General features: G+C 49.1%; 1 protein-coding gene across 2 annotated transcripts; it reads right to left on the bottom strand.

Moving 5' to 3' along the window:
* Positions 1-2,860: 2,860 nt before the first annotated feature.
* On the bottom strand, positions 2,861-17,614 carry SIN3B (SIN3 transcription regulator family member B). Of its 2 annotated transcripts, none has more exons than XM_079328353.1 (19): positions 17,440-17,612; positions 16,707-16,813; positions 15,808-15,961; positions 14,465-14,728; positions 13,931-14,074; positions 13,600-13,722; positions 13,032-13,121; positions 12,672-12,790; positions 11,830-12,037; positions 11,107-11,223; positions 10,517-10,755; positions 9,842-10,025; positions 9,024-9,618; positions 8,369-8,538; positions 7,692-7,865; positions 7,317-7,409; positions 6,944-7,038; positions 6,324-6,528; positions 2,861-5,327 (listed from the first exon to the last, which is right to left on the bottom strand). In XM_079328353.1, exons 1-19 carry the CDS (start codon positions 17,542-17,544, stop codon positions 5,097-5,099), a joined length of 3,417 nt encoding a protein of 1,138 aa, XP_079184479.1. In that variant the 5' UTR covers positions 17,545-17,612; the 3' UTR covers positions 2,861-5,096. The 2 variants fall into 2 exon arrangements, with proteins under 2 accessions (XP_079184479.1, XP_079184480.1); XM_079328354.1 differs by lacking the exon at positions 2,861-5,327 and adding an exon at positions 5,594-5,656 and having other exon boundaries at positions 6,288-6,528; positions 17,440-17,614.
* Positions 17,615-26,349: the final 8,735 nt, after the last annotated feature.

The following is a 26,349-nucleotide window of genomic DNA, read 5'->3' as shown; positions in this document are numbered from 1 at the left end:
CCCAGGCAGTAGGAACTGTAAATTTGGTTTGGCAACCTGAGGAGCAGCTCGTTTCTTTCTCCTCTTCTCATGAATGGCCTCTTCTGTGAAGGCTGCAAATCTGAGCCTGGCTGCTGTTTGATGGGATTCTTCTATTCCAAGGAGAAAATGATCCTATTTCCTTTGCTTTCACCATATTCCCACATCCTTGTGCCGAGCGTGTCAAGAGGTGGAGTTCCACTGGCAGGGAGGGGAAGATGCAATGTTAGATGTTTTGCTTTTGTGATTCTCTCAGGATTTATGAACCATTACAGAATGACTCATGTGGCCACATATTTTCCATGCCTCAGCCAGGATCCTTTCCATGCTCTGTATGCAAAAAATTAGCCATAATCAGGTTCAGATAGTGTGCAAATCACAGCCCTGCTTCCTATGGGCAGGTCTCTGGAGTGGAGCAGAGAGGGGTTACTCATCTCTGTATCCTTCATTTTTCAGATGCTGTGTGATCTTTAGTGACTGCCTTAGATGCAGAACAGCTTGCCTGAAAATTCTAATGCCAAAGGTTTGTCACGGCTTGTTAACATCTCTTTAAGTCGTGTGATCCTTGCCCTGTGGGGTAACAATTTGGTTTTAAAGTAATTCATTGTGCAATAGATCATCTCCTGGGAGCAGGGGCTCTTTTATTCCGTGGCTCTGAACCCAGAAGATGTACTGCTGGAAATCAGGCTGGGGATTTGAGAGCTCAGAGGGAGGGTACAGACACCACCTGGCCTGTCCCATACATCTTGGAGGCTTGGAAGAGCAAACTGTGGTGGGTAAAAGATGGGATTCACTGCTGCTGCTCCATTCCAGCAGCTCCAGAGGGTTCCTGTCTCAAATCTCAGACACTGCCTGGTCCCCTCCTTCTCCCTGGGTCAGGCTGAGATTCTCCTCCTCTCCCTCCTGCTTGTCCCACAGCTCTCCTGTTCTCTGGGATCCCCCCAATCCTTTCCCTGGGTGATCCCATACATTCTCCTCAGCCTCACACTGCTGCAACACTCCTGAGGTTTTTCCTGGGGGAGTTTTCCTTGGAGAGGTTTTACTGGGGGAGGTTTTTCAGAACTGCTCTTCTGCTTGCTGGCAGTTTTCACTTCACACCATAAAAGTCACTGTGAAGATATTTTCCAGGAATATTTGAAGCTTATTAACACCCCTACAACTCAGTGTTCTGGAGTAACTTTTTGGGGGCTTTCCTCAGCAATATAGTGATGCTGGGGTGGGGGGGGGCTACCTGGTCTGACACAGCCATCATCATCACCATCACCATCATCATCCTCATCATTCCTTTCCAGCATCAGGAACTCTTTGGATTCATTCTTTAGCACAGGTTAGGAGTTGTTAGACTTTAATTTAGTCTTTAAATTGAATTAGTTAGTTCTAACCCAGAGCAATGGCTAAAACATGCAGAAAACCTCAGTTCAGGTTTGCACACACAGTTCTAGACTCTCTGATTCGCAGCCCTGACCCTCCCAGTGCATCCCTGTGATGTGGAAACAAGTTTAAAAAGTCCTGGAATGTTAAAAGCTGAACTCAAGTACTCCCTTTAGCAACTTTGAGTTTAATTGTGCCAATCACCTATACCCATTCCACCCTGTACACCTGGAGGATGTTTTTAAGCTGTTTGCTGTTGTCAGACTTGTCCCCTGGCTGGGATCTCCAAGTCCTCTCATGTCACATCTGGCTGTCCCTCCCCTCCAGGGCAGGGAACATCCCCTTTGTGAGAGGGCCAAGAGAAGCTTTGTGCAAAGTGTGCTGTGTCCTCTGAGACCCCACCACCACCACTTTAATCAAATTATTCCATGCAATCAATGCACCAGAGGGTTGTTTTTGGGAGAAGAACAGTTTGTTTGCCTGTGAGGGAGCAGGGGGCTGCACAGAGAGCAGAGCTGCCTTTTGTTATGGCAACGGAAGTGTTGGGGATGATGTAAAGGAAACTCCTATCAGCTCTGGGGCACAGCAGCACGGCTTCATTTGCAAAATCCACTCATTCATTTGTCCTGCAGAGCTCACAGGGAGCACAGTTAAACATGTTATTAGCCAGGAATTTGGGGAGGCTGAGGGAAAGGGGGGTGGAGGGTTATTTGCATGGTTGCAGTTGTGTTGTTTTAACCTGGAGCAGATGTGCTGCTGGGGTTGGGAGCTGGAATCAGCCCCTTCTGCTGAGCCCTGTCTGGGGTCACTGTGGCATTCCTGGGGCTGGGCTGTGCCCCACTCACCTCTGCCAAAGGTGCTGCAAGGAGTCACTGCCTGGCAGGACACATTTCCAGAGCTGCAAGGGACCCACAGGGATCAAATCCAGCCCCTGGCCCTGCCCAGACCCCCCAAAATCCCCCCTGAGAGTGTCCAAAGGCTCCTGCAGCTCTGGCAGCCTTGGGACCATTCCCTGGGGAGCCTGGGCAGTGCCAGCACCCTCGGGGGGAAGAACCTTTCCCTGAGCTCCATCCAAGCCCTGACACAGCTCCAGCCCTTCCCACATTTGTTTTTGAGACCTCTCTGCTGGAGCAACTGTGCCACCCCCTGGACTCCCTGCTGCAGCCACAGCCTCAGCTCCAGGAGAGGTTTTGGCAGCTCCCCTGTGAGTGCAGCCCCAGCTCCTGGGTGGGATCTCTGCTTGCAGGAAATGGATTTTCCTTGTCAGCCAGGGTGCTGCTCACACCCTCACACAGCACTTGCTGACACACAGGTGCATCAGCACATCCTGCAGCCTGCCCAGGAACTTCCACCTTTCCATTGCCTTTTTCTACCATTTAAAATCCAGTTTCAGGTAAAAAGACAACCAATTCTGGGGCTTGTCACAAAGTTTAAATTAGTTGAAAAGAAATGTAAAACAGTGAGAGCCGCAGACTTTTAAAATCAATATTTTATTTTACTTGAATGTGCAAATAAATATAAAAAAAACTACATTCAAGGAGCTGGCAAAGCAATTACAAGCCCAAAAGCAAAGATCCTTCAAACAAATGGAAGAACAAACTCTTGACTCAAGGTCGTGCAGATACACAGCTGAAACCCTCAGACATGAACAAGCCCCTCTCAACCCTGCCTGATATTCCCTTCCCTTGCTAATCTCAGCTTTGAGACAACAGCACTGTAAAGGGCAAAATTCTTGCTTAATCAGTTCAGATTATAAATTAAGGTTTACAAAATAAGGATGCTTAAAAATACCTGAAGTACACTTAGAATGGGTTGATGGAACAGGACGGTGCCCACCTTGGTACACCTGGAATCAAAAGCATTTTAAGCCACAAGTTGCCACCTATTTTCTAGTAAACAGTTTTCTGTATCATAAACCCATAAAGTTTGGCACAATTGTCATCTCCACTGGGAGACAGCAGAGAGGTGAGCAGGACTGAGGTGTGGTTTGGTGAGCTGGCTGGAAGGGAAAGGGGGACACTGTGCTTTGCACTGGGCTTGTCCCCCTGCTCCTTCCAGCCCTTGCAGAGCCACATGGTCTCTTATCACTGCACTGAGGGAAGGGGAAGAACCTTCAGATCAGCTCAGGAACCAAAGTTTAGCAGAGGAGAACACGGGCTCCTGATGAAAATCTCTGCTGGCAGTGGTTGTGCAAGTGGCCACGAATGCCAGAGAGTGGCCTCCCTCCTTCCCTCCCACAGATTATTTTGCAAAAAAGACAAAGACTCGGGACAGTTTTCTGTTAAATGTACCCCAAAGGCCAATTTTTCTACTGTCAAGTGAGACAATTGTGAAACCAAATGTCATACAGTGGAAATAACCCAGGACAAATCCTACAGGCTGCTCCTTAGGTCTGGCAGAAATCATAACCTAAAAATCAAAGCCACAGAAAGTTTTGGGGTGGGAGGGTTATGGCCCCAAAAGCCAGGGAAAACTTGGAAGCAAAGCTGAAAGGAGGCTGGGGATGCTTCAAAATGTTATGTTTGTAATACACTCCACGGACAGCGTGCTCACCCTCAGCCCCTGAAAAACAGGAGTGAAGTCACAGAGGGGCTGCAGGACAGACACGAGTAAATTCCCTTGATTTCTCACTAGATTAAGTCAGATGTAGTGTTCTGCACAGATCAGGGCAGGCTGTGTTAGGTTCCATGGCAAAAAAACCTTCCATAGCAGTACGGATGCTTCAGTGGAAAAGCTCATCTAGGATGGTTGTGGCTGGATCTCACCGTGCTCCTCGCACATTTCCGTGTGTCCCTGCACCCCCAGCGCCCGTGCTGAGCCAGCAGAGCCCGCGGGCCGGGCTGAGCTCCAGCTGTGCTCCGGCAGCTCCATCTGCCGATGGCCCCGGTGCGGTGCAGCCCGGGGGCCGGGCAGGCACAGGGAAACGCCCGGCTGCGGAGCTGCCCACCGGCATGTAAAAAAACCACCAACCCAAAAGCCAGGCCACACCTCGCAATGGGCGTTCCTCCCCGCGGAGGTTCCTCCTCGTGGATATTGTGGAAGGCAGAGTCTGCAGCAGGTCCTCAGCTCCCAAAGCTGGGGCATCTCAGTCACAGCTCAGGGTGCTTCTCCTCAGTTTATGCTCCACAATACTTGGTTGATGAGGCAGCATCACAGCCTGGAGTGCTGGACATCCCCGTGTCAGTTTTGGCATTTTTCTCACCAGAGCACCAGGAACAAGAGTCATCTGTTGCCTTGTTGGTTCACAGGGATAACGAAGCCCCCCAGGCACTCCCAGGGTACACTGAAGAGTTCTGCAGGCTCCAAGACAGCACAAAGTCAGGAAGATTGGGAATATTAAAACCCTTGGAAGTGGAAGCAGCTGCCAGCATCTGCTCAAACACCAGCCTGGCTCCACCTCTCCAACAAAGCCACCAGTGGTAGTTCATCCCCTCACTGAGCTGGTCAGCAGTGGCCTAAAGCCAGGAAACTACTGAAAAGTGTGTGGCAATGCCAAGAGCCCCCTTCCCACAAAAGCTTTTAAAAGTCTTTTCATGATGGCTGGAGGATTACACTGCAAGGAGACAAGTCTATGCCATATGGAAAATACATGATAATCCAAAGTAAAATGCTGTTTGGATAAATATCATTAATACATACATTGCATTCCCACCACTATTCTCATAGTAAATGTGCTTCACCAGCAGAGCTCTGCCTTGTCAGGGTGCTCAGGGTGAAGCAGGACGGCGGCTGTACTGGACTCTGTATCTGTTCACTGGCACCCCATGGACATTCACTGTCTCACAGGTGGTTTTGCAGGGCACCATCTCCTCGTCCTCATCCCCCATCAGCCAGTCTTGAACCACATCCACAGCCTCCATGGACACGTTCTCCTCCAGCCACCGGTTGTGCCACTCCTCAAACTGCTGGTGGTGCTTCAGCAGCACCACGGGCTGGACCTGGGAGCAGAGCAATAAAAATCACTGAGAAGTTCCTGGGGGAAAAGCCAAAGCCCTCAGCTCTGCCTGAGATGTGCAGTGCTTTGGGAGCAACACCAAGGGAAACAGGAAACCACAGACCTGCGTTTAACCACCCCTATTTCCTAATGTTTGCCACTCCCACTTAAAATTTGCATGTAAAGAAAAGGCTGCTGAGCTAATCCAAAGTACAGAGCATTTATCAGCTCTCCTCCATATTACCCAACAAAGAGTAGTAACTTTTGGGTGTAGCTTACAGGAATTCAGCCACAAGAATTATTAGCACCTGCATTTTGGCTCCCACCCCCAACCTCTGCTATTGTGGGAGCCCAGGGTGTACCCCCGGCCTCCTTGGGGGTCTCAAAACCCCCCTGGCAAGGGTCTCAAAGACTCCTGAGTGAGACCCTGGTGTCACAGCCACTGAATTCTAACCCCGGGGAAAATTACAAACCCAGAAGGAATGGAAACAAGCTACCAAAATTAGTAAAGTATAAATAAGACCTTCAGAACGTAGATAAACAGGTTTTTTGGAATATTTATGATAAGGGACACGTGGTCAAGATGGAGAATTTGGGGGGTGGACACCTTTTCCTCCTTCTCCATGTCATCCATGTTGGGTGACACGTTGGCACTTTTAGATTGGATGGGGTCAGGGCTGGACCATTTAACAAGATTGTATTGTATTGGAAAATTGTTGTAAGCACGTAGCACGTAATTTAGACTATATAAGATAAGCCCTGCCTTCACCAGGCAGATTCCACCATGGATGCCAGGCAAAAAGTCCCTGAGATATGAAATAATAAACAATCCTTGGAACAAGAGAAAACCATCTCTGGCAATCTCTCTTTGACTGCTTCAGAGAAAACCAGGGTTTGAACCACCTTCATGTCCCTCTGGGGTGATCTCTGGGCAAAGGAGAAACCTCAGACTGGAACATGCCACTACCCAGGCTGCAGAGGGAGCAAAAGAGAGATGTACCTGCTTGGCCCTGCAGAGAGCTCCCCTCCTGTACATGTAATCCTCAGAGTTCATGATGAACATCATCTTGTGGGTGTTGAGCTTGAAGCGACAGTCGACGTTGCAGGCGCTCTCCACCCCGATCAGCCGCTTCCAGGAGCTCTTGACCTCGCTGCGCAGGGCCCTGACCTGCTTGCACTGCCACTTGCGAAACTTCTTCAGGTTCCTGCAGCAGAACAAGGATGACAAAGCATGTGTCACACCTGGTGAACTGCTCCCCTCAGCTGCCAGGGCTCACAGCACGAGTATGGAACTTGTATTTGCACGTTTTGTTTCTCGGGCTCTCTCCGGGATCTTCCTCCGCATCCTCTGATAAATGTTTAGGGAAATGGGAACAAAGTAGACCCAGAATCCCATTCAGAATTCATCCTGCTCCATTCCAAATACAGGTCCATGAACAAATCGGTGCAGTGGTCATAAATTTCTCTTTCAGCATTCCCATGCAGCTGACTGGCCTGGAGCAGCCCTCAAAGGTGAGTGCATGTCCCCAGGGCTGGCACGTCACCCAAAGCCACTGGCACAGGGCAGGGAGGAGGTAGCAGCAGCTGCTGCAGGTGTGGCTTGGGGCAGGAGCAGCTCACCTTTGCAGAAAGACTGGTTTCAGGAGGAAGCCATCATTCTGGTTGTTGGGAGCTCCTTCCACCCCTACGTACTGCTCCATGTAGTTTGCCAGGTGCTGCACAAGGGAGACCAGTTCCAGTGAGATTTCACTTCATCAGGACAAACATCACTGCAAAGAACCTGTTTGTTTCCAAGCTGCTTATTCTGAGGCTGATTTATGTGGAAAGTCCTTTGCTAATACACCATTTCTGTCCATGGTCACAGCCCTACATGTCACCTGCCCACCTCCCAGGCAAACTTGTCCTCCTGGCAAAGCCTCAAGTTTGGAACAAGAAAGCAGGGAAAGCATTCTTAGACATCTGCTTTGTGGTACACAGGTCACTGTGGTATTACCTGCACCTCCACAGGATCTTCTGTCTGGGTTTCTTCTGTATCCAGCAGCTCAATGGTCATGATCACCTGTCCTTTCCTCTGGAGAAACATGACCTGTGATAAAGTTACAGAAAATATTTGCCACAAGGGTTGACGATAAAAAGCTGCATATTCACCAGTCATTTGGACAACAAATAGAAGCTAGGAGAGAAGCAGAAGGGCTTCTCAATGAGCCACTATATCCCCTCACTGTCTGTACTCTGATTTTGGTACCTTCTCTCCATATTGCTCCCTCTCTCACCTTGGACCTTCCAAACCCACTTCTCCCAGGAGAAGTGGGAGATTTTCTGAAGTTTTTCAGTGATTTTGTGAAGTTCCCTGGCAGCAAGGCCTTACCTTGAAGCAGTTCTCATCTGCCATGCACCGTTCAGCCTTCCACTGGTAGCTGGTCTCCTTGGCTGCCCGGACACAGCGGGAGGACAAATTGCCCCCAGCAGCTCCTCGTTTCCTCTCATTCAGGTACAGCTCAACCACCTTCAAGCAGATGTCATCACTCACTAGATGGTGAAGCTTCCATTAAAAAAGGGGGAATTCAGTCAGCAAGCCTGGGCCAAGAGTTAACTCCAGTGTGTCATGAAAGGAGTGTAAAACTCAGCACGGCATCACACTCAGCTGAAGCAGCAAACTCCAGAGATTTCCCACATTTCACTGTCTCATGACTTTGCAATAAAAGGAACAGAGGAGAATGAGGGGCTGATTAACTACAGCTGGAAGACAGATTTGAGTAAGAAGGACCTGACATTTTTTGTGTTGCCTTAGATGCATTTTGAGCATGACAGAATTTTGAATAGACTGCAACTCAAACACTGGAAAAGGCCAGAAAGAGCAAATCCCTTAAGGTGGTCCCTATATGGAAGCTGAGTTTTCTCACTAGATTTCCCTGTCAGATATAACTTTTCTCTGGATTTGCTCTGAGCTCAATGCCCTGTTGCTCTGCAGGAACTGACTGTGTGTGAGGGGTGATGTGCAGCCCCAGCCCAGCCCAGCCCAGCCCAGCTCAGCCCAGCCCTCACCTGGCGCACGATGTTCTGCACCAGCTTGTCCATGGTGAAGCCAATGTAGGCGTGGATGGTGAACATCTCCCTCAGGGTGTCCTCATACTGTGTGGGGTCAATGTTCCCATCCAACAGACTCCTCACCATGTCCAGGAAGGCTGGGTAGTACTCCTCCAGCTCCACCTCACCTGGCCAGGGGAAAGGGAATGCATTTCACACACAGAACAGGCAGAGTGAAGTCAAGCAGTGCAGGAGGCAGCACTGCTCAAGAACCACGACACTCAGTGTAGATTGTGACATTACAGACAGGCAGCTCCCTGCCAGCTGCCCTGACAGGTTGGGACAGTTTCCCTCATGCACCTCCAGGACTGCCCTGGGCAATAACTATTTCCTTGTGGGGCTGTTTACATTGGAAATCAAAGTAACGGGTTCCTACAGTGAGGCACCTGAGAGTAGCTGGGCACAGTGGGCTGGCAGGAAGTCTCTGTGAAGCAGCCTGTGACACACTGACTGCCCTGCTGAAGGAGCTGTGTCCACAACTCACAATACAGCAGAGGACTGCACCTCCACACCCCTCAGAGAGCTGCCTGCTGGCCACAGTGACTCAGAAATGCACAATGGAGTGCTGGCACTCAGGGCATTAAGAGTGAACTAAGCCCTGCATTATCCTTACTTGGTTGTTTCAGTCTTAGCTCCATGGCTGGATCATTAGTTTTTTCTTTCCTCCCTTCACAGAGGAGCTTCTCCCTCTCTTTCTCAGTCCGATATTCCAGAAGCTGCTTCTGGGCCTGGCGATAAATCTTGAGGAGCCTGGAGCACAGAGTCTGGTGAAGGCGTAGGAAGAAATACCAATTATTATTGACAAAGAAGAGGCTGTAAACATCATCCAGGGTGTTGTGGGGCTCAGCAGCTGTAACATCACAGAAGGTTGCTTTGGTCTCCAAAGGACTGCTTGGAGGCCCAGGCACGTGTTTTTTCCGCAGCTCAGGAGTATCCAGGTTCTGGCCCTGGTGGTTTTCTCTGTCCTCATCTGTTGATTCCTCAGAAATGTTGTGTTCAGGTGGCTGAGAGAAGAACAGCTCAGGTATGAAGTGATGCACAATCTGCCTGATGGTTGCCTGATCCTCCTTTTGGATGGTGGGCTGCCTTTTCACGTAATAGCTGATAAGAGATGCTGCATCTTCCAAAATCTGCTTGTCCTCATAGATGAAGATAAGATGAGGCTCATTGGTGGATGAACTCCTCCCCTCTGAATGCTGCTCCTGATGCTGGAATCAAGAGACAGATACAGATATAGATACAGACCCTTCCAATCCATGCTCAAGAGCCATTCCTGCCAGGAGGAATAAGCCAATACTAACACTGTGCTTGGGACAGCTGGTTTTGACCCAATTTTCAACCACTTCCACACAGTCCCAGGTGCTGTGGACACAGCTGAGTCACAGTGCAAAGGGAGGGAGTGGAGGAGGGGTCATCCCCTGTCACACCCACCTCATCATAGACACTTTCAATTTCATTCAGCAAGCTCTTGGAGCGCAGAGCTTTGGTGTCATTCTGCTTGAAGTTGACAGCCTGGTGGTCCAGGGATTTCAAATAGGCCTTCTCATACTGCTCCCTCCAAATCTTGTTGAAGCCCTGCTGGGCCTCCCTCCATTCTTCCTCTTTTGCTTTCAATCTGCATAAATGAACAGTTTGCATGAGTTCAGACAGACAGGCACAGAAACACACCCAAAACATTTTACTGTAGTCAACTGTAGTGCAGCAAGAAGTTTTCAGTGAATGATTTCTGGAAGCAAAAAATACATTTTAGAAAGGACCACCAGTGCTTTCTTAAATGATGAGGAGTTGAAGCAACACCTACAGAATCACAAAACCATTTAGACTGGAAAAGACCTCTGGAGATCATCAAGTCCAACCTTTGACCAACCACTGCCTTGTCAAACAGGCCAAGTGTCATGTCCAGTTGGTTTTTGAACACCTCCAGGGATGGGGACTCCACCACCTCCCTGAGCACCCCTTTCCAATGTTTAACAACCCTTTCTGTGAAGAAATTCCCCCTGCTGTCAGAACTCCCAGCCTGAAGCTATGTCCTCTCCTTTTGTTGTTTAAAAACGCTTTAAAAACCCATTTTCAACTCCTTAAAGAGCACATCACAATGGGAATTACCTCTTAAGAACCACAGGGACAGCAGTGACTGGGTTTTTCTTCAGACTCTCGATGATCTCGGGTGCTTTGTCACCATAGATTCGATAGATGGCCCGGCGCTGGATCACCTCCGAGGTTCCTCCCAAACAATCATCCAGGCGAAATTTCTCCTGGTCCTCCTGGCTCAGCCGGGACAGTTTTTTCTGCACACTCTCCAGCACACGGATTGTGGCTAAATTGGTCTCCAGGACAACATCCAGCTGTTGAGAGTTCCCAGAAAACAGTGTCAGAACAGGCAGAGCAGGAGCACGGACAGCAGCAGCAGGCCAGGTTTGTGGAAGGTGTTCCAGCCCCATGGGGTGGAGCCAGGAAGCAGCAGGAAGGTTTTTACTGGAAAATCAGCCTCTGCCAGTTCTCCCAAAGGTCACATGCAATTTAGAACTGGATTCATGCCTAGGAAGAACTATTAGACTCTAAGCACAACACACCAAACTCCATCTCAAACCAACAAACGCCAACAGAACTTTCAGGAACTGGCCACTGATTAATTCAGCAAAATGCAGAGGTTTTGCTTTCTGAGGCAGCAGAAGGGAGCTCAGCAGCACAGGTACCTCAAAGCGCTCGTCCTCGCAGCGGTGCAGCTGCTCCTCATATGGAGTCTTCTTGGAGCTGACAAAAGTGGAGTCTTCAGACCAGGATGGAAATGAAACCCAGGTGTCATTTAACACCTGCAACAGAGATGAGACATGACATTGAGCAGGGCCTTGTGAGCCCGGAGCTGTTCTCATGGGGTTTTCCCTCTTATCTTTTTTCATTGTTCTTCCCTGAGGTTCTGCAGGACATTTCAAACCTAATTCCCAGATCACTGCTCTCCAGATTTGAGGTCTGCTCAGAACACTCAAAAGCACCTTCACTATCACTTCACAAACAGAGATCACTCTGCAGTGATCAGCAGCTGTAAATAAGGGATACAGAGCTCTCCACAACAGTGGGAATGGTGCCCTAGGCACTGCCTCACAGAGCTCCTCCAGAGAAAAATTGTTCCCAAAGGCCATACTGGCCCACTGCTAGAGAATTAATTCCAGGATATTTAATATTCTTTTCTGCCTATAGGAACACATTTGTGTCTACAAACAGACTCAAAAGGTATTAGAGATGTGATTTGAGATGGGTTTAGATTAAATTAGTGAAATGTGAGTATTATTTCAATAAATTAGCTGAATAAATTGAATGAGCACTGAAAAGAGAACTCCACATGCAGCAGCTGTGGCACAAACCGCCCCACACCAATTTTTATGTGTGTTCAGGGATTGAACAGCCTGATCCCAGAGTACCTCCTTGCAAATGGCTGTTCTCCCACTGCACTTGGGCTGCTGGTAGGTTTTTGGGAGAGCCCTGTAACTGGATCCGATGCGTTTGCAGGAAGCGTAATCGATTTCCCGGCTCATTCCATCCCCGGAGCGGTCGCTCAGAGGAGAAGCAAAGGAAAGTTCTTTCACCCCAAGGAAGGACTTGAACTGTGCAAAGAGTTCTGGGAATTTCCTTCAAAAACACAAGTATTTTGTTATTTCACTGTGACAGTTTTGGTGGTTAAAGCATGTCATAAAAGGGAGGCAGAAATATCTAAGCAAATTCAGCATTGTAGGGAGAAATCTTTCACCAACTTCTCTCCTCTGTTATCATTCTCTCTGAATTGCTTTAGGGTTTGTATTTTTTTACTAAAGGTAGGAAAATTATTTCCCTTCACCACACAAACACTCCCCTTAAGTGCCTGAGGAGAAACTGATCCTTGCCATTTGACTCTCCCACTTCTGCTGCAAGCCAAACAGCTCAGGAGGCCCACAGCCAAGCTGGAGCTATTTATCCTTCTCACAGCCCTGTTCTCAGATTTCATGTTTGTACCTTTATTACATTTTGAGATATTAAACAGGGAGTGTGAGCAGACAGAGGAAAATATCTTCCTCACAATACTCATTAAGAGCTGTAGAGATAAATTCAAAGGTTCAGATTTTATTATGCCTTATTTTGGATTAACCTTAAATTTCTTGCCTTCACCCAAGAGATACTTCTATGTTTAATACCAAAACCTCTATAACAAAGTTGACAGTGTGTCAAAAAAATAGCAGAGTAAGACCTACAAAGTACCACAGGGCAGAGAGGTAAGTTAGTAACTTACCCTAAAAAGGGTGTAACAAGCTGGAGCAACTCAGAGCCAGAGACCAACTCCTGGTTGAAGAGAGCAATGCAACGGAGAAAATTTTCATAGACCTCCTGACTCTTGAGCACCCTGCGCACCTGCAGCAGTTGGGAGAGATGATCACAGCACCTGAATGCCACTTGCATTTAGGAAATTAGTCATTATCAGTCTATTCATCTTCCAAACCCACCTATTTTAATTTTTGTCAGTCTACCACTTGGAAAGTTAGGGAATGTCTTAAGTGCTGACACACCAATTGTACAGAAAACTAACCAATTAACAACTGTGTGAAGGGTTGAAGGTATGCCCAGAGAATGTGAGAGAAGGACAAATACTGACCTTGTCAAAGAAGGAAAACTCTTGCAGAGTTCCATATTTCCCCACTGTTGCCACTGACAGATCTTTGGTACCTCGTAGCTTCATTTTCTTCTGTTAAAAGAACAAGCAGTTTATATTTAAAATGTTGTGACTCAAATGGCAACAAATTCCTCTCTCAGCTGACACAGAACAACTCCCTGCAAAGACTGAGACCCTGTATTTCCCAAGCAGTGATCTGGCATTGTTGTGTCACATTCTCACAGCAATCTCTCAAATATCTCCCAGCTAAGAAGAAACAACAAAGAAAAAAAGATAATCACTTGAAATTCTGCATAGAATCAATGAAATGTCCCCTTCCAGGGCAAATACTTTGTACAGAAGGTTGTGATATTTAGTATCAAACACATTACCACACACATTTCAGCATGTATTAAAAATTCCCTATTTCTACAGCAATTAAAATAACTCAACATTTTGGTTTTCATACACCTACATATATCAAAAACACTACTCATTACACCTCTATCTCAGCAATAACTAAGCACAAGTAATATGAGGCTATTCTAAGATTTTAGTTGCTGAACAATACCTTTGCTGGGCCAGAAACAGGGCGCAGCAGAAGTGGCCTGGATCGCTTCTTGCTGTGCTCCAGATTCTTCTCATGCTCAGTTTTCTGGACACTGTTCACTTCACATGGTCCATTTCCTGTGAACTGAAGTAAATAAATAATGATTTCAACAGTCTTCTCTCAAATAAGGAAACCTAACAGGACACAGAGCATGTGGTTAAGTCACCTGTTCTGAGAAAATCCAAACAATGAAGAGGAGCAATGTTCATTACTGGCTGTATGATTTTCCATGTTTTGCATATTCTACATGCAGACAGAGCATTCAATATCCTGCCCTGCTCTCAGCACGTACCAAAGACCTTTTTGCCTCTGGGAGGAACTGTCCAAACTCTGAGAGCAGATCCTCCTGTCCCCGGAACAGATTGGCCACTTCAGTGAACACTTCCTCCTCTGACATGCCCCGGAAGGGTCGGCCCTTGGTGTTCAGCTGCTCTTTCTGAAAAGATACACACAGATGTTCAAAAAAGTCAAAAGATACCTCACTCTGCCAGAAAACTCACCCTGAGCCAAAAATATGAATGCCACAGAACTTGAATGGATTCTGAGCTAGCCACAGGCTCTCACAGGGCCTCCTTTCACACACAGGAGCACAAAAGAAACTGAAGGTGAGTAAAGACAGGTCTGGCTACAACCTCTTTACACCCAGCAAAGTTCCACAATTTTTACATTTATTGTCATTTCTTGTGCATATCTGTGAGGCAGCTGTTGGATAAAGACAAGTCCTTGGGAACTCTTAAGTGTGTTCAACAGACAGACTAAATTTGACAACCACAACTCCAACAGCTCCAGAGCCAACCCTCCAACTCTTCCACAGAAGACTTTTTACCTGGTAAGTGTGAAGGATTTCTAGAAAGGATCTGTAAATCTCTGGATGGTCAAGGAAACGTGTTTTGATCTTATTCACATAACTGATGGCATTATTGAACTCCACAGAATCAGATTCCAAGGGAATTTGGGATTTATCTTCTTTGTAGGGAAGCTGCTGCCGAAACTCCTCGGAGCAGTCGCTGTGGTTGTGGGAGTTCTCCTGGGAGTAGTGCAAGACCAGCCCACTGCCAGGGAGAGCACTGGGAACAGGCTCTGGGGGCACCTGGGGGCACAGGATACATGAGATGAGTTGGAAAAGGATCAGGGACCAGCTCAACAACAACCCAGCAGCAGTGCTGGCAAGGTTGCTAAAAAATATTGTTACGTGAAGAAGGAAAAGAAAGTTTTTCAGTCACCAATCAATTTCTCTACCTGGCTTATTAACTTCATCAGTTAAAATAAACCCCAAAGTTCTCCCTGGTGTAGGAACCACCTGACTGTGACTGTCACAGCATTATTGGCCTCACCAGAGAGGCTGCACCAAACACCTCCCACTGCAGGTTCTGCTAGCACTGGTTGTTGCAGAGGAACTGCCAGTTTTAAGGGGCATATTAAACATAAGGCCCTGACAGGTGTTAATTCCTAAGCAACAGAGAGATCTGAGGGAGCTGAGATTTAAAAGGTAGCTCCTGCTGCTAACTGGAGTTAAACCACAAGTTTATCAGCAGAATTCAGTTTATGGCTTTATTTCAGCTCCACAAACCACACAGTAACAACAAGAAACAAGCAGGGGCAGCATCCATCTGTATCCCAGCAAGAGTGTTCCACACCAGCCTGATGAGGATCCCATGATCTTAAAGACCTTTCCCAATGTAAACAATTCAATGATTTCACTGTTTTTTTTCCAGTTGCCTAAACAAGTTTCCTGGTTTCTCAGTGGAAGACTGGAAGTGCAATACTTCCAGGATCACCCTTTGAAATTTGCTACTGCCCACAACCCATACTGGAAACCCCTTTAACATCAGGCCAATTACAATTTCAGTTTCCAAACATGACTGAAATATTTGGTGTTGAAATGGTGTTTCCATGCAGAATCATCATTCTTGTGTAAGTCAAACTAGTTTGAGAATAAATCAGGGGTTGGAACTAGGTGATCTTCCAAGGTCCCTTCCAATCCAGAGCACTCTATGATTCTTTGAACAAACATTTAAATTTATATTATACCCATTATCACAGGCTTTGAAAACCATCTAAAAACATCAGCAACATGCCCTACACATAAATCTCCACAGCCTAAACAGTGCAGACGTGTCCAGTGACACATGAACAGTTTATTTAGAGAATAAGAGCTCTGTGACCTACCTGACTATTCAAAGGTGACTGTATACTTAACTTCCCATTCTTTGGAATTTCTATCCTGTAGCCCAGAGGAAGAAATGCATTGAATCCTACAATGAGGTCAGGATGCTCATGGAAAAGCTGAGAAACACGTCGGATGACTCCAGGTGTGTCAATGCTAAAATTGAGAGGGGTTTGTTACTTTTATCCAAATCAGGAGCACAAGTTCAGCCCAGAAAACCCCAGAGAAATGTGAATTATCTGGTAACTTAGGGATGCAATCCTTTAAAAAAAATTAGCCCATTGAGAGGGAATGACCAGTGCAGCCTCTCCCTGGGAATGTTATCTACAGAGAGAAGAGATGAGTGTGCAGATTGGCACCACCCCCAGGGCTGGCAGGGCACAAGTTCTGCTCAGGCTGCTTCACTTATTTCCAAGACTGCGTTTCAGAGTGGAAAGTAAAAGCAGATTTGCCTTCTCCTGTGGATTTCACCTCTGGAAAATCATAGGATGGGCAGAAGTAATCCAGCTTCACATGCCTGAACCATGGGGGGACAGGGCAGTGAATGTGTAGAGGAAAATTATGGGGTGAAGGCTGGGGGGCTCTGCACAGGCAGAGAGACCCCACAAAGTCTGAAACCTGAGGGAAGAGCTGTCAGGCCTTGGCATGGAGCTCAGGGAAAGGTTCTTCCCCCCGAGGGTGCTGGCACTGCCCAGGCTCCCCAGGGAATGGTCCCAAGGCTGCCAGAGCTGCAGGAGCGTTTGGACACTCTCAGGGATGCTCAGGGGGGATTTTGGGGGTCTGGGCAGGGCCAGGGGCTGCACTGATGATCCCTGAGGGATCCAGCTCAGGATATTCTGAGATTCTGTGAAGGGCTGAGGAGCTCCCCAGAGCACCCTGGGGTGCAGGACCTGGGCTTTACCTCTGGCTCTTGAACTCCTTCATGATCTCCAGGAAGCCGTTGTAGGTGGCAGGGTCGCTGCCAAAGCGGATCTTCACCTGGTCCAGGTAGGACAGCGCATCCTCCACCTGCGGGGGAGAGCACGGTGAGGCCCAGGCGGGGAACAGGCCCTGGAGCCCCCCACAGCCCAGAACCGCGGCGGCGGCACCTCGAGACACTGAAGGCAGCGGGAAGCGGCCCCGGGGGAGCGGCGCAGCACCGCGAAGGGCGCCCGGTACCGGGAGAGGGGGCCGGACCAGGGCAGCCCCGGTGGGTTCCCGTGCCGGAGGTGCCAAGGCTCGGAGGGGACACGGTACCGGGGGCGGGGAACAGGTCCCTGGGGAGGATGATCGCGGTACCAGAGAGGAGCAGCAGGGCCGGGGAGACAGAGGGACACGGCCCAGGGGAGGGGGGAACCGGCCCGAGGAGCCCTCACGGTACCGGGGAACAGGACGCGGCCCCAGGGGACCCCACGGAACCAGCGGAGGAGGGCGGGGAGCCCCCGGCGCGAGGGGGACAAGCCCCCAGGACACCTCCCGATACCGGCGGGTGAGGGACAAGCCCCGGGGGGCGAGTTCGGCACCGCGGCCGGGACAGGGCAGGTCACGGAGGGGGCGGGCGGGGCCATCCCAAGGGGGCGAGGAGCGGCCCTGCGCGGGGGCGGGGAGGGTGGGGAAGGGGCGATCGCGGCCGCCGGGGCGGCCCCCGCACTCACGTGCACCGGCAGCTTCTCGTGCGGCGCGGCCCGGCCGCCGCCGCCGCCCCAGCGCGGGGCGCTGCCCCCGCCGGCCCCGCGGCCGCCGCCGCCCCCCGCCGCCATGTTGGAATCGGGCGGGCGAGCGCGGCCCCGGCGGCGCGCGCGGCCGCTGCGTCAGCGCGCACGGCCCGGGCCACGCCCCCGCAGCAAACCCCGCCTACTTCGCCGTTCAGCCCGCTGATTGGCCACGCCCCCGTCAGACCGCGCCTGCATCCCGCCCACCCCGCGTGGTCACGCCCCATTCCTGACAGGCCACGCCCCCTCCCGCGCCGCTTCCGGCCGTTGGAGCGGCATGGCGGGAGCGGCGTGAGGGAGCGGCGGGGCTGAGCGGGGACGGCGCCTGTGGAGCCCCAGCTGGAGCAGCCCCGGCGGCTGAGGGATCTCAGCGAGTGTGGAGGAGCCGGGGGCCGAGAGCTGGAAGTGCTGGGGCTGGAGGAACCGCGTCTGGTGCAGCGGGGCTGAGGGAGTCGGGGGTGTTGGAGGGGCTCACTCGGGGCTGGGGGGGCCCGGGGGGTGTGGAGGAGCCGTGAGGGGCTTGGGCAGCCCGTGGGATCGCTTCACTGGTGGGCACTGGGCTCAGGGGCTGCTCTGGGTCGCAGGATAAATGTGACATTAAACATGTCACTTCCCCCAGCCAGCAGGCGATTTGAACTCAGTTCCATGAAGAGTAAGGAGGAGACAGGAAAATAAGCCATGCTGCTTGTTTTCCTTACAGCATTACCCATGATTTGAATAATAAAAACATGCAGAAGCCTTTTTTGCCTTGCCTTTAAACTTGCTTCTGGTATTTGAACCCAGAATCTCTCTCTGTTGTGTTGGAATATTCCATCTGTTTGCATCTTCCAGGCAGGATGCTCACACACTGCCTCTGGGTTTGATCTTCCATCCCCTGTTCTGATACTTGCACAAACTGCTCTGTGACCCTTTCCCTTCTAATAACATGAGGGATGCTACAGACCTGTTAAATACAGGGAGGATTAAATTAATACAGACTTTTTCTTTCACAGTTACTGCTTTCAGCATACCAGGCTGTGATGGATTGATGCAGTGACCCAGCACACAAGTATTTATCATCTTTGGAGAAGCAGGCACTGCAAAGGCCTTGCAGCAGAGCTGGGGGCTGAAAATTGATTGTTTGCATTAGATTGTTGTGCTGGTAAATACAGGGTGAAGTGGAGATGTTTTAGAGTTTTCAGTGATTATTCAGTGCTTAAGAATAAACATAATAAATAAAGATTTTTACAGGAGTGATGCTGGAAGGGTGGTGGGAGCCAAGCAGAGCTCCCAGGTTAGGAATCACTCAGAGCTGTGCAGGAAAGAGCCTGGAAGGACAGAGTGAAGCCTTTTGTGCCACCTGTGGGAAGGAGTAGCTCAGACACATCCTTGGTGTGTTGTCAGGTGAAAGAGAATCAGCATTGATCCAACCTCCTGCACCACTTTTTTTCTTTTTTCCTCCTGGATTCTTCTCAGCTGGTTCAATTTCTGTTTTCCATTACTATTGTTAACTTGAGAAGTCTAATCCTCTTCCCTGGTTTGTGCCATGTGTCTCACCCTGGTGACATGGGCTGCAGACAAATAACTCCTGTGAGTTTTGTTTTCTATCAGAACCGAGTTCCCAGCCCTCAGCACCAACACCTGGGTGGTGAATCCAGCTGTAAGGATGCTCCCAAAGCAGCCCTGGGTGCTGGAAACACCTTGTGCCTGTCAGTTTGTCAGGATTTGGGTATTCCTGGGAATGCTGTGAGCTGGATCCTGCCTGGCAGCCCGGGGCAGTAATCAACCACTGACACTCAGCATGGTGGTGCCTCAGAATAGCTCAGCTCAAGTTGCTGCTGACAGAGCTCCAAGAGACCATGGGCTCCTCTCCTGCCAAGCAGGGATCTGCCTCCTGTGACCTTCCAAAGGGAGCCCTTGGGCCCCAGGGCATGAATCCCTGCTGGCCATGCTGCAGATCACCCTGTAATCCCAAGGAAATCAGGGATCTGCCTTCTGTGACCTTCCAAAGGGAGCCCTTGGGCCCCAGGGCATGAATCCTTGCTGGCCATGCTGCAGATCACCCTGTAATCCCAAGGAAATCAGGGATCTGGCTTCTGATGGTCTGGATGGGCTTGTGGATCTGCAAGGGCTAAATCATCCTGTGCTGTGGCAAACTGCTTTTCCTGCCTCTTGATTGCCATGTGGTTGAGTGGTTTCTGTGGCTCTGGAGGAAGGGTTCCAGTGACATCCTGCCTGGAGTTCAATGGGAAGACAGGGAAGATCAGCCCTGTGAAAAAGAGCTGCATTTGCTCAGATATTTCAGCACCCCCACTTAGGCAGATGTGTGCAGTGTTTCATACCCCTCACCTGTGAAACAAAGAAATCAGAGGCTGTTCCTGCTCTGTCCTCAGATGGGGCTCATGGTTCACTTCTTTACTTGTGAAATTGCTTATTATTCATATTTCTAATTTTCACCCATCACAAGCTATTCAGACAAAGCTTCAGAGGTGAGATTAAACAGCTCTCCAAGCCTGAAACAGATTTCCCAAAATCTCTTGCTTTAAAGCAGCAGGAAGGAGCAGTCTGTCAAATGACAACAGAAGGCAAAACCTTCCCTCCTTACTCTGTTGGCAGCACCTGGAGCTGTGCAGCCACAGGCTTGCTTTGCTCTCAGATCCTGGTTAGATCCTGCCCAGTTTGGGCTGTGCTGGATGTTCACCTCTTGCTCTGGCAAGAGATGGTGCTCCAGATGTGTGTGTGACATCTGGCTCTTGCCCACAGCTGGGTGACAAGGCAGCTTCCAGGAGTTCACATTGAAAACATTTCAGAAATTAAATTGACACTGACATGAGGCTGAGCCCCTGAATGCATAAAGTGTTCTCCACTCCAGATCAGAAATAAAAGGGGAACAGAAAGGCTTGAAGCAGAATAAACAAGGGTCATCTTTACAGAAGTGTGGCAGTACCAGAAACACGTTCAGGATTGCAAATCCAAGCCCCACATGTTGCTGGGGATCAACCCAACCCTTTCCTGAATGAGGAGCCTGTTCTGTGAGCTGCATTTGTGAGAGATGCTCTGCTTGGGAAGAAGCCCAGCCTTCCTCCCTAGCTGTGTGAGCCACCCCTTCATGTTTCCAGTCTGTCTCTGAACCTGTGGAATCCCTGTGGATCTGCCAGGTGCACTCACACATACTCCTCAAATCCTACAGCAATAAAATGTTAGCTGCTGATTAGTTGAGCCAAGGAAGTCTCCAATCCCCTTCAATGCCATGTCCTTATGATTTAATTCCTCTATTTCCTTCAAGAGAAGCCCAAAGGCAAGCTAGAAACAGTAAAAAATAATCATAGCAGCCTCAGTCCCTTTCACTGCTTCCATCTCATTCCCCAGGGAAAGGGCTCCTGGTGCTCAGGCTTGTTCTGCCTCTTCACAGAGAGAATTTCACCCCAGATTTGTTATCCCTTAAGCACAAGAGTGAAATGAAGCCAGGCAAGGGGAAATTCCATATGCTGGCCCCTTTGAGAGGACCCTTGGCATTTGAGGGTGTAGCTGTTGCCAACACTTCCCTGAGGAATGGGAGCTCCAGGACCTGCAGTGGGAACAGATTCATCTTCTGCCACCACCACAGAGCAAACCCTTCTTGAGCAGGCTGCCCCCATCAGAAGAGATCTGTACAAAAATGAGGGATTAGCAGTGAAATTTGGTCTGGGTACTTGCAAATCTATAAAGCGCAGCAGGATGGAGTTTGGCTTTTCCATTAGGGAGCTGTGGAAGGCTGAGGAGGATGCTCTGTTTGGAATGGAGAAGGAAGGTCTGTCAATTACCAGATCTGTTGTCTGACTCATCAAACCTTTGGATATTATCCAAAATACAAGAAATACAGTTTAAAAATTGCAGAAATGGATATGTACTACAGATAGAGATCCCCCACTAAACCCCACTGCCATCCTCTCTTGCCTCTGATGTTGGTGCCTCTCCCTGCAGCCCTGAGAGCTGAGTTTGGGATCTCAGCTCACTGGTGCTGCTGCTCCACAGACTGAGAGTTCCTCCCTCAGACACAGCCACAAGCAGCAGGAAACATCCACACATCTGTCACCTCTCCAGAAATCTGGAAATGAGTTCTGCTGTCCCCAGCATTGACCTAAGAAAGAGGTGACAAAGGTGCCCTGAGGTGGCTTTTCTGTCCTCAGCCTCCAAGGTTGTGGCTGCAATGCTGTGGTTCTTTCAGCACCTTTAAGCTAAAGGTACCTTTGTACCTAAAGAAAAATTAACAGTCCTGTGCCCCTCATTCACATGAAGGTGATGTGAGGATGTTCTTTGGGATGCATATCCTGCATAATAAACTTGGCTCTGCCAGAAATCAAATTCCAGATGTGCAGGCTGTGATCCATGGCAGCAGAAACAGCACAGGTTCATTTTTCAAACACTTCCACACACCTCATCTCAGCTACAACATAGGAGAGGGGCTCACAAAATGAGGGATTCTCAGTGCTTTGGGGATTTAGGAGAATGCTCATGGCTGGGAGATGTCTGTGTGCCTAAAGCTCCAGGACTGCCAAGCTGTCACAGCTCTTCTCAGGCATGAAGCAGCTTTTCAGCCTCAAAAAGTGGAGAAGGCTCAGCAGAGTGCCCAGCATCTCAAAAATTCCCATATTCCAGACAGTCATGGAGCCATCCTGGGAAGCTGCCACCAGCAGCTGGCAATCTGGACCCAGTGACATTGCTGTGACACACAGGAGGGAGAGACAGAAAAGGGACATTTTGGAGCTTGTTTATGTGCTGTGCTTCCCCAGCTGGAACCCCTGGTCCTGTCTGAACCCCGTGGTCTGTGCCAGGAGCAAGATTAGGTTCCTGCAGACATATCTAGGTCAGTGTGTGCTGTTGTTGTCCTGACGACAAAATGACCCAGTTTCCCCTCATTTGTGGAAGCAGTTGCCAATGGGGCTGGGGCACAAAGGCACAGGACCTTCCTCCTGCCTTTGTCTCCAAGCTGGCTTCCTACACAAACAGGGCTTTTCTCCTCCTTGCTCTGTTTATTGTGTTTCTTGCATCTCATTCATAACAGATGGATAATCAGAGATGTTGTTGGGCTGTATCTGCCCCGGGAATGATCCCACCTTTGAGGATAGGTAGGATCCTACACACAGCCCTGTGGGGCCCCACCTGGAGAAATCCCCACAGTGGGATCAGCACGGTGGGAGAAGCTCAGGCACTGCTGGCACAGCTGCCCCTTGAGCTGCAGGTAGGAAGGCACCAAGACAAGAAACCTGGACAACATTTCTCTGTGGGTTTTCCTCATCCCTGAGAGAGCAGAGACAAAAAAACCTTCTAGAACATCTCTGGTGAGCCAGTGAGAGCAGCCACAGCTGCATTTCTGTGCTGTACAATGAGGAATGAGCTGAGCTGGCCTGATCTGGGAGTACAGGGATGGCTCTGGTGTAAAACCTGGGAAATGTCATGGTGTGGGTTTTTCCCTGAGGAAGGAGTGGGCATTCCAAGAAGGCAGGAGCAGCACTTTGTGCCCTGTCCTCTAGTTTGCTTTAAAGCTGCAAGGGAATCCAGATGGCTGACAGTGCATGAATCTTTTTATGAATCCCAGAACAGTCAAATTAGCCACTGGTTTTAATTCCTCTTAGAAGTACTTTTACTTGTGAAGGAAAAATCCAGTTCTTTCCCAAAGTGAACACTTGTGTCCCACTGTTGTTACCTTCAGGGCTGTGTGTGCAGGGGGCTGCAGGTTCAGCACACATGGCAAAGCCATCAGCAACTCCCAATTCCAGAGGCAGTTATTCTACAGCACATCCAGTTCATATTCCCTGGAGGGAGAAATGCTATTAGAGCAGAGAACATCAGCCCTGAGATTGCACCATTATACTGAATTTTCAGAAATTATCCTGAGGTAAAAAAATGCTGTTTTGGGGAAGGAAGGGATGGAAGGATGAACAGCCACTTGCAGGGGAGCTAGAACTGTTTTGCTGGGGATTGTCACAGTTCCTTCTGTAACCTTTTAAACACTCTGTAGTTTGGTTTTTTTCTAAATTCAGTAGATTTTTAAAAATGCTTTCTTCCTGGTGTTTGGAGTATCTGGATATTTTCTTCCAGCTGCTAAAGGAGTGTGGTGATAATTCTGGCATAAGTTTGTAGAGTTTAGCTTATTTCTCTTCTCCAAGCTTCCTTCTCACAGTGATCCTTACTGCCAAATCTGTCCAAAGCTCACCTCTGTGCTCCCCTTCTCCTTCCCCAGCACATCCCTTTTTAGCTCCTCAATTCCTCCAGCATGAAGTGAATGAAGAGGCAATTCCCTCAACTTCCTCAGGTTTGGGGCAGTGTCAGAGACCCAGAGTGGCTGAGGGGCCTGGGAGCAGCCAGAGCAGAGGGTTTGATGTGTGGTGTGTGGATTGATGTTTGTTTTCACAGCCTCAGTGCCAGACACCCAGCTCCTGTACAGAGACAGCACTTCCAGGGCTCCCATTGTTTTCCTGTTAGCAGGAAATGGTTTTCCTGACTAAATTTCTCCTGCTGCAATCTAAGGCAGGCTGCCTTTCTGCAGAGGAATTATAAATTACGTCCTCCCTTGCTGCAGTAGAATTTTACATGTGTGAAGAGTGAATGGCAGAGTCTGTAAAACTTCTTCAGATTTCCTTGGTTGTGGATACCAGTTTAAAGAATACATTTGACCATTGGAAGCACTAAATAGAGTTAGTTACTATTATTTCCATTTTCTTTTGATTTCAGACCCTGTCCAGCAGCCTGGAGAGCACAGAGCTCTGGTCCAGAGCATACAGGTGTGGAAGTACCTGGTGATATTCCTTACCTTTCTGTCAGCACTCAAGGTCCTGCTAATGTGTGCCAACATTAGAGATTTCTTCATTCCCCAGCTCCAGGTCCCCTTGTGGAAACCTGCCAGGGGAAAATGCCTGTTGGTTTGGTCTTGTTTTGATACATAATGATCCTGCAGTACTTCAACAAATTGCCTGGGAAGAAGTTCCATGTCTGACAGCCCATTTCTGCAAGCAGAGTGAGATATATGAAAATAAATTATTTATCTCCCTCCTGCCTGTTTACACTGATACCACAGAGAGTGAGGGGTGTTTTGGCTGTCCTGAGCAGGTCACCAAACATCCTGCTAGCTCATGTGCCCACATGGCAGTGCCAGCTGAGAGCTTACACCCTGGATAAGCCATGGAGATCATTTCCTTCTCCAAGTAATCCCAGAACATCTCCTTGAAGGCCCTGGTTTAGATAGGCTGCCAGGCATGAGGGGAATGTTACCCTTGCTAAATATATGTAAGAACACATTTACAGGCTTAAAGAACTGGGAGCTTTGGCTGTGTTCAGACAGCAGGAAATGCAGGCTGTTCCAGCAGAGCCAGCAGCTCTCACCCAGGGAGAACAGCCAAGCACCAGAGCCACGAGGGCTGTGGAACTGCTCCAGTCTCACACAGACACGGCACAGTGTCCTGGGTTACAATATAAAGATGTGCCCAAAGTCTGTATTCTGTCACCATCTGTTAAACCAGGTGGGGCAGTGATCCTTATCTCAGTGGGAGATATCCTCTGCTAATGGGCCAGCTGTTAAAAACCAGCTGGAGCAATGTTCTTTATGTTTCCCACAGCCCATCCTCCCTCCAGGAGATATCTCCTGCTAATGGGCCATCTTTAAACCAGCTGGGCAATCATCTTTATCCTTCCCACAGCCCATCCTCCCTCCAGGAGATATCTCCTGTTAATGGGTCATTGAGTCCCAGTGCATGACTGATAAAATTACATCATCCCACTGGGAGAGGCTCCACCCAGGGGGAGGAGCCAAGCCTTTCCTAACTAGATAAAAACTGAGATTTGGAACACTAAAGCTGCCCTTACCCACTGGTTTCCAGAGGACAAGAGCTACCAGGATCACTCCTTTGAGAAGACCACTTCATCTGGGCTGCTACCACCACCCCAACTAGCAGGATGTCAGGCTCTATTCTGACTCTGTCCATGTTTTTTCCTTTTGTACTATTGCATGTATTTCTTTTTTTTTCTCTTTTTCCTATTAAATTGTATTTCTAACTTGGAGTCTCTCAGGTTTTGCTTTCAAACCATTACACCCAGCAATCACAGCTCTGAAAAGCAGCTGTCAGATGCCCATTTCTGGCCTCCTGGAAGCCCAGCTGGAGGAGCAAGGCTTGTCCCCCCCAAGGAAAGCTCTGATGGAAATGAGCTGGGCTCATTTGAGCTGGGCTTATCTGCTCTGTCTGGTGCCAAGGGCAGCTCCAGCATTTTCTCCCTTTCCTCACAGGACAAGGGTCCTGCTTGAGTGTGCCCAGCCTCAGGCACAGCATGTGGGGGCTGTTCAAGTGTCAGGCTCTGCTTTGGGAATGGAAATGATGATGTGGAGGAAACCTGATGGGAGCCAGTGGGATCTGTGGGCCCCATCAGCAGGCAGCAAACTGGGGATGCAGGAGCAGCACCAGTGTCTGTGTGCCACAATATCAGTGTTATTAGTTGTGTCAGAGTATTAGTGGTTATCTTTTATTTTCCTCTGCCTTCAGTCAGAGTCAGGATTGAAGTATGAGAGACTGAGTTTTATGTTCAGACTCAGCTGTTTATTAATTCTCATCTACAACACAGTGAGTTCCACAGCACTTCAAGCTAAAAGGGAAAAAATGGAGCTGTATTTCACTTGCTACAGGGTCTTTTAAGGCTTAACTGTCCAATTAAAAACTAACATTTATATTATTTATACTTTGGCCTAGTGACCAAACACGTGTGACAGGCTCTGCTGGGCTGGGAGGGCTCAGCTGCAGCAGTGCTGGCTCAGCTCTCAGCTCTGGCCCTCTGCTGCTGATCTCTGGTGGAAGAGACTCAAGAGAAATCAAACCTGCACAAATACATAATGGGTTATTTATTTAC

Source organism: Erithacus rubecula, assembly GCF_903797595.1.
Source record: "Erithacus rubecula genome assembly, chromosome: 28".
Classification (NCBI taxonomy): domain Eukaryota; kingdom Metazoa; phylum Chordata; class Aves; order Passeriformes; family Muscicapidae; genus Erithacus; species Erithacus rubecula.
The sequence above is the reverse complement of the archived record's forward strand: the minus strand, read 5'-3'. Positions and strand labels throughout refer to the sequence as shown.

Coding starts and splice junctions, on each gene's coding strand:
- SIN3B (XM_079328353.1), bottom strand. CDS start 17,544: ATGGCGGCGGGGGGCGGCGGCGGCCGCGGGGCCGGCGGGGGCAGCGCC. Junction 15,962..16,706: donor AAGGAGTTCAAGAGCCAGAG/GTAAAGCCCAGG, acceptor TCTCAATTTTAG/CATTGACACACCTGGAGTCA. Junction 14,075..14,464: donor AAATCCTTCACACTTACCAG/GTAAAAAGTCTT, acceptor GTATCTTTTCAG/AAAGAGCAGCTGAACACCAA.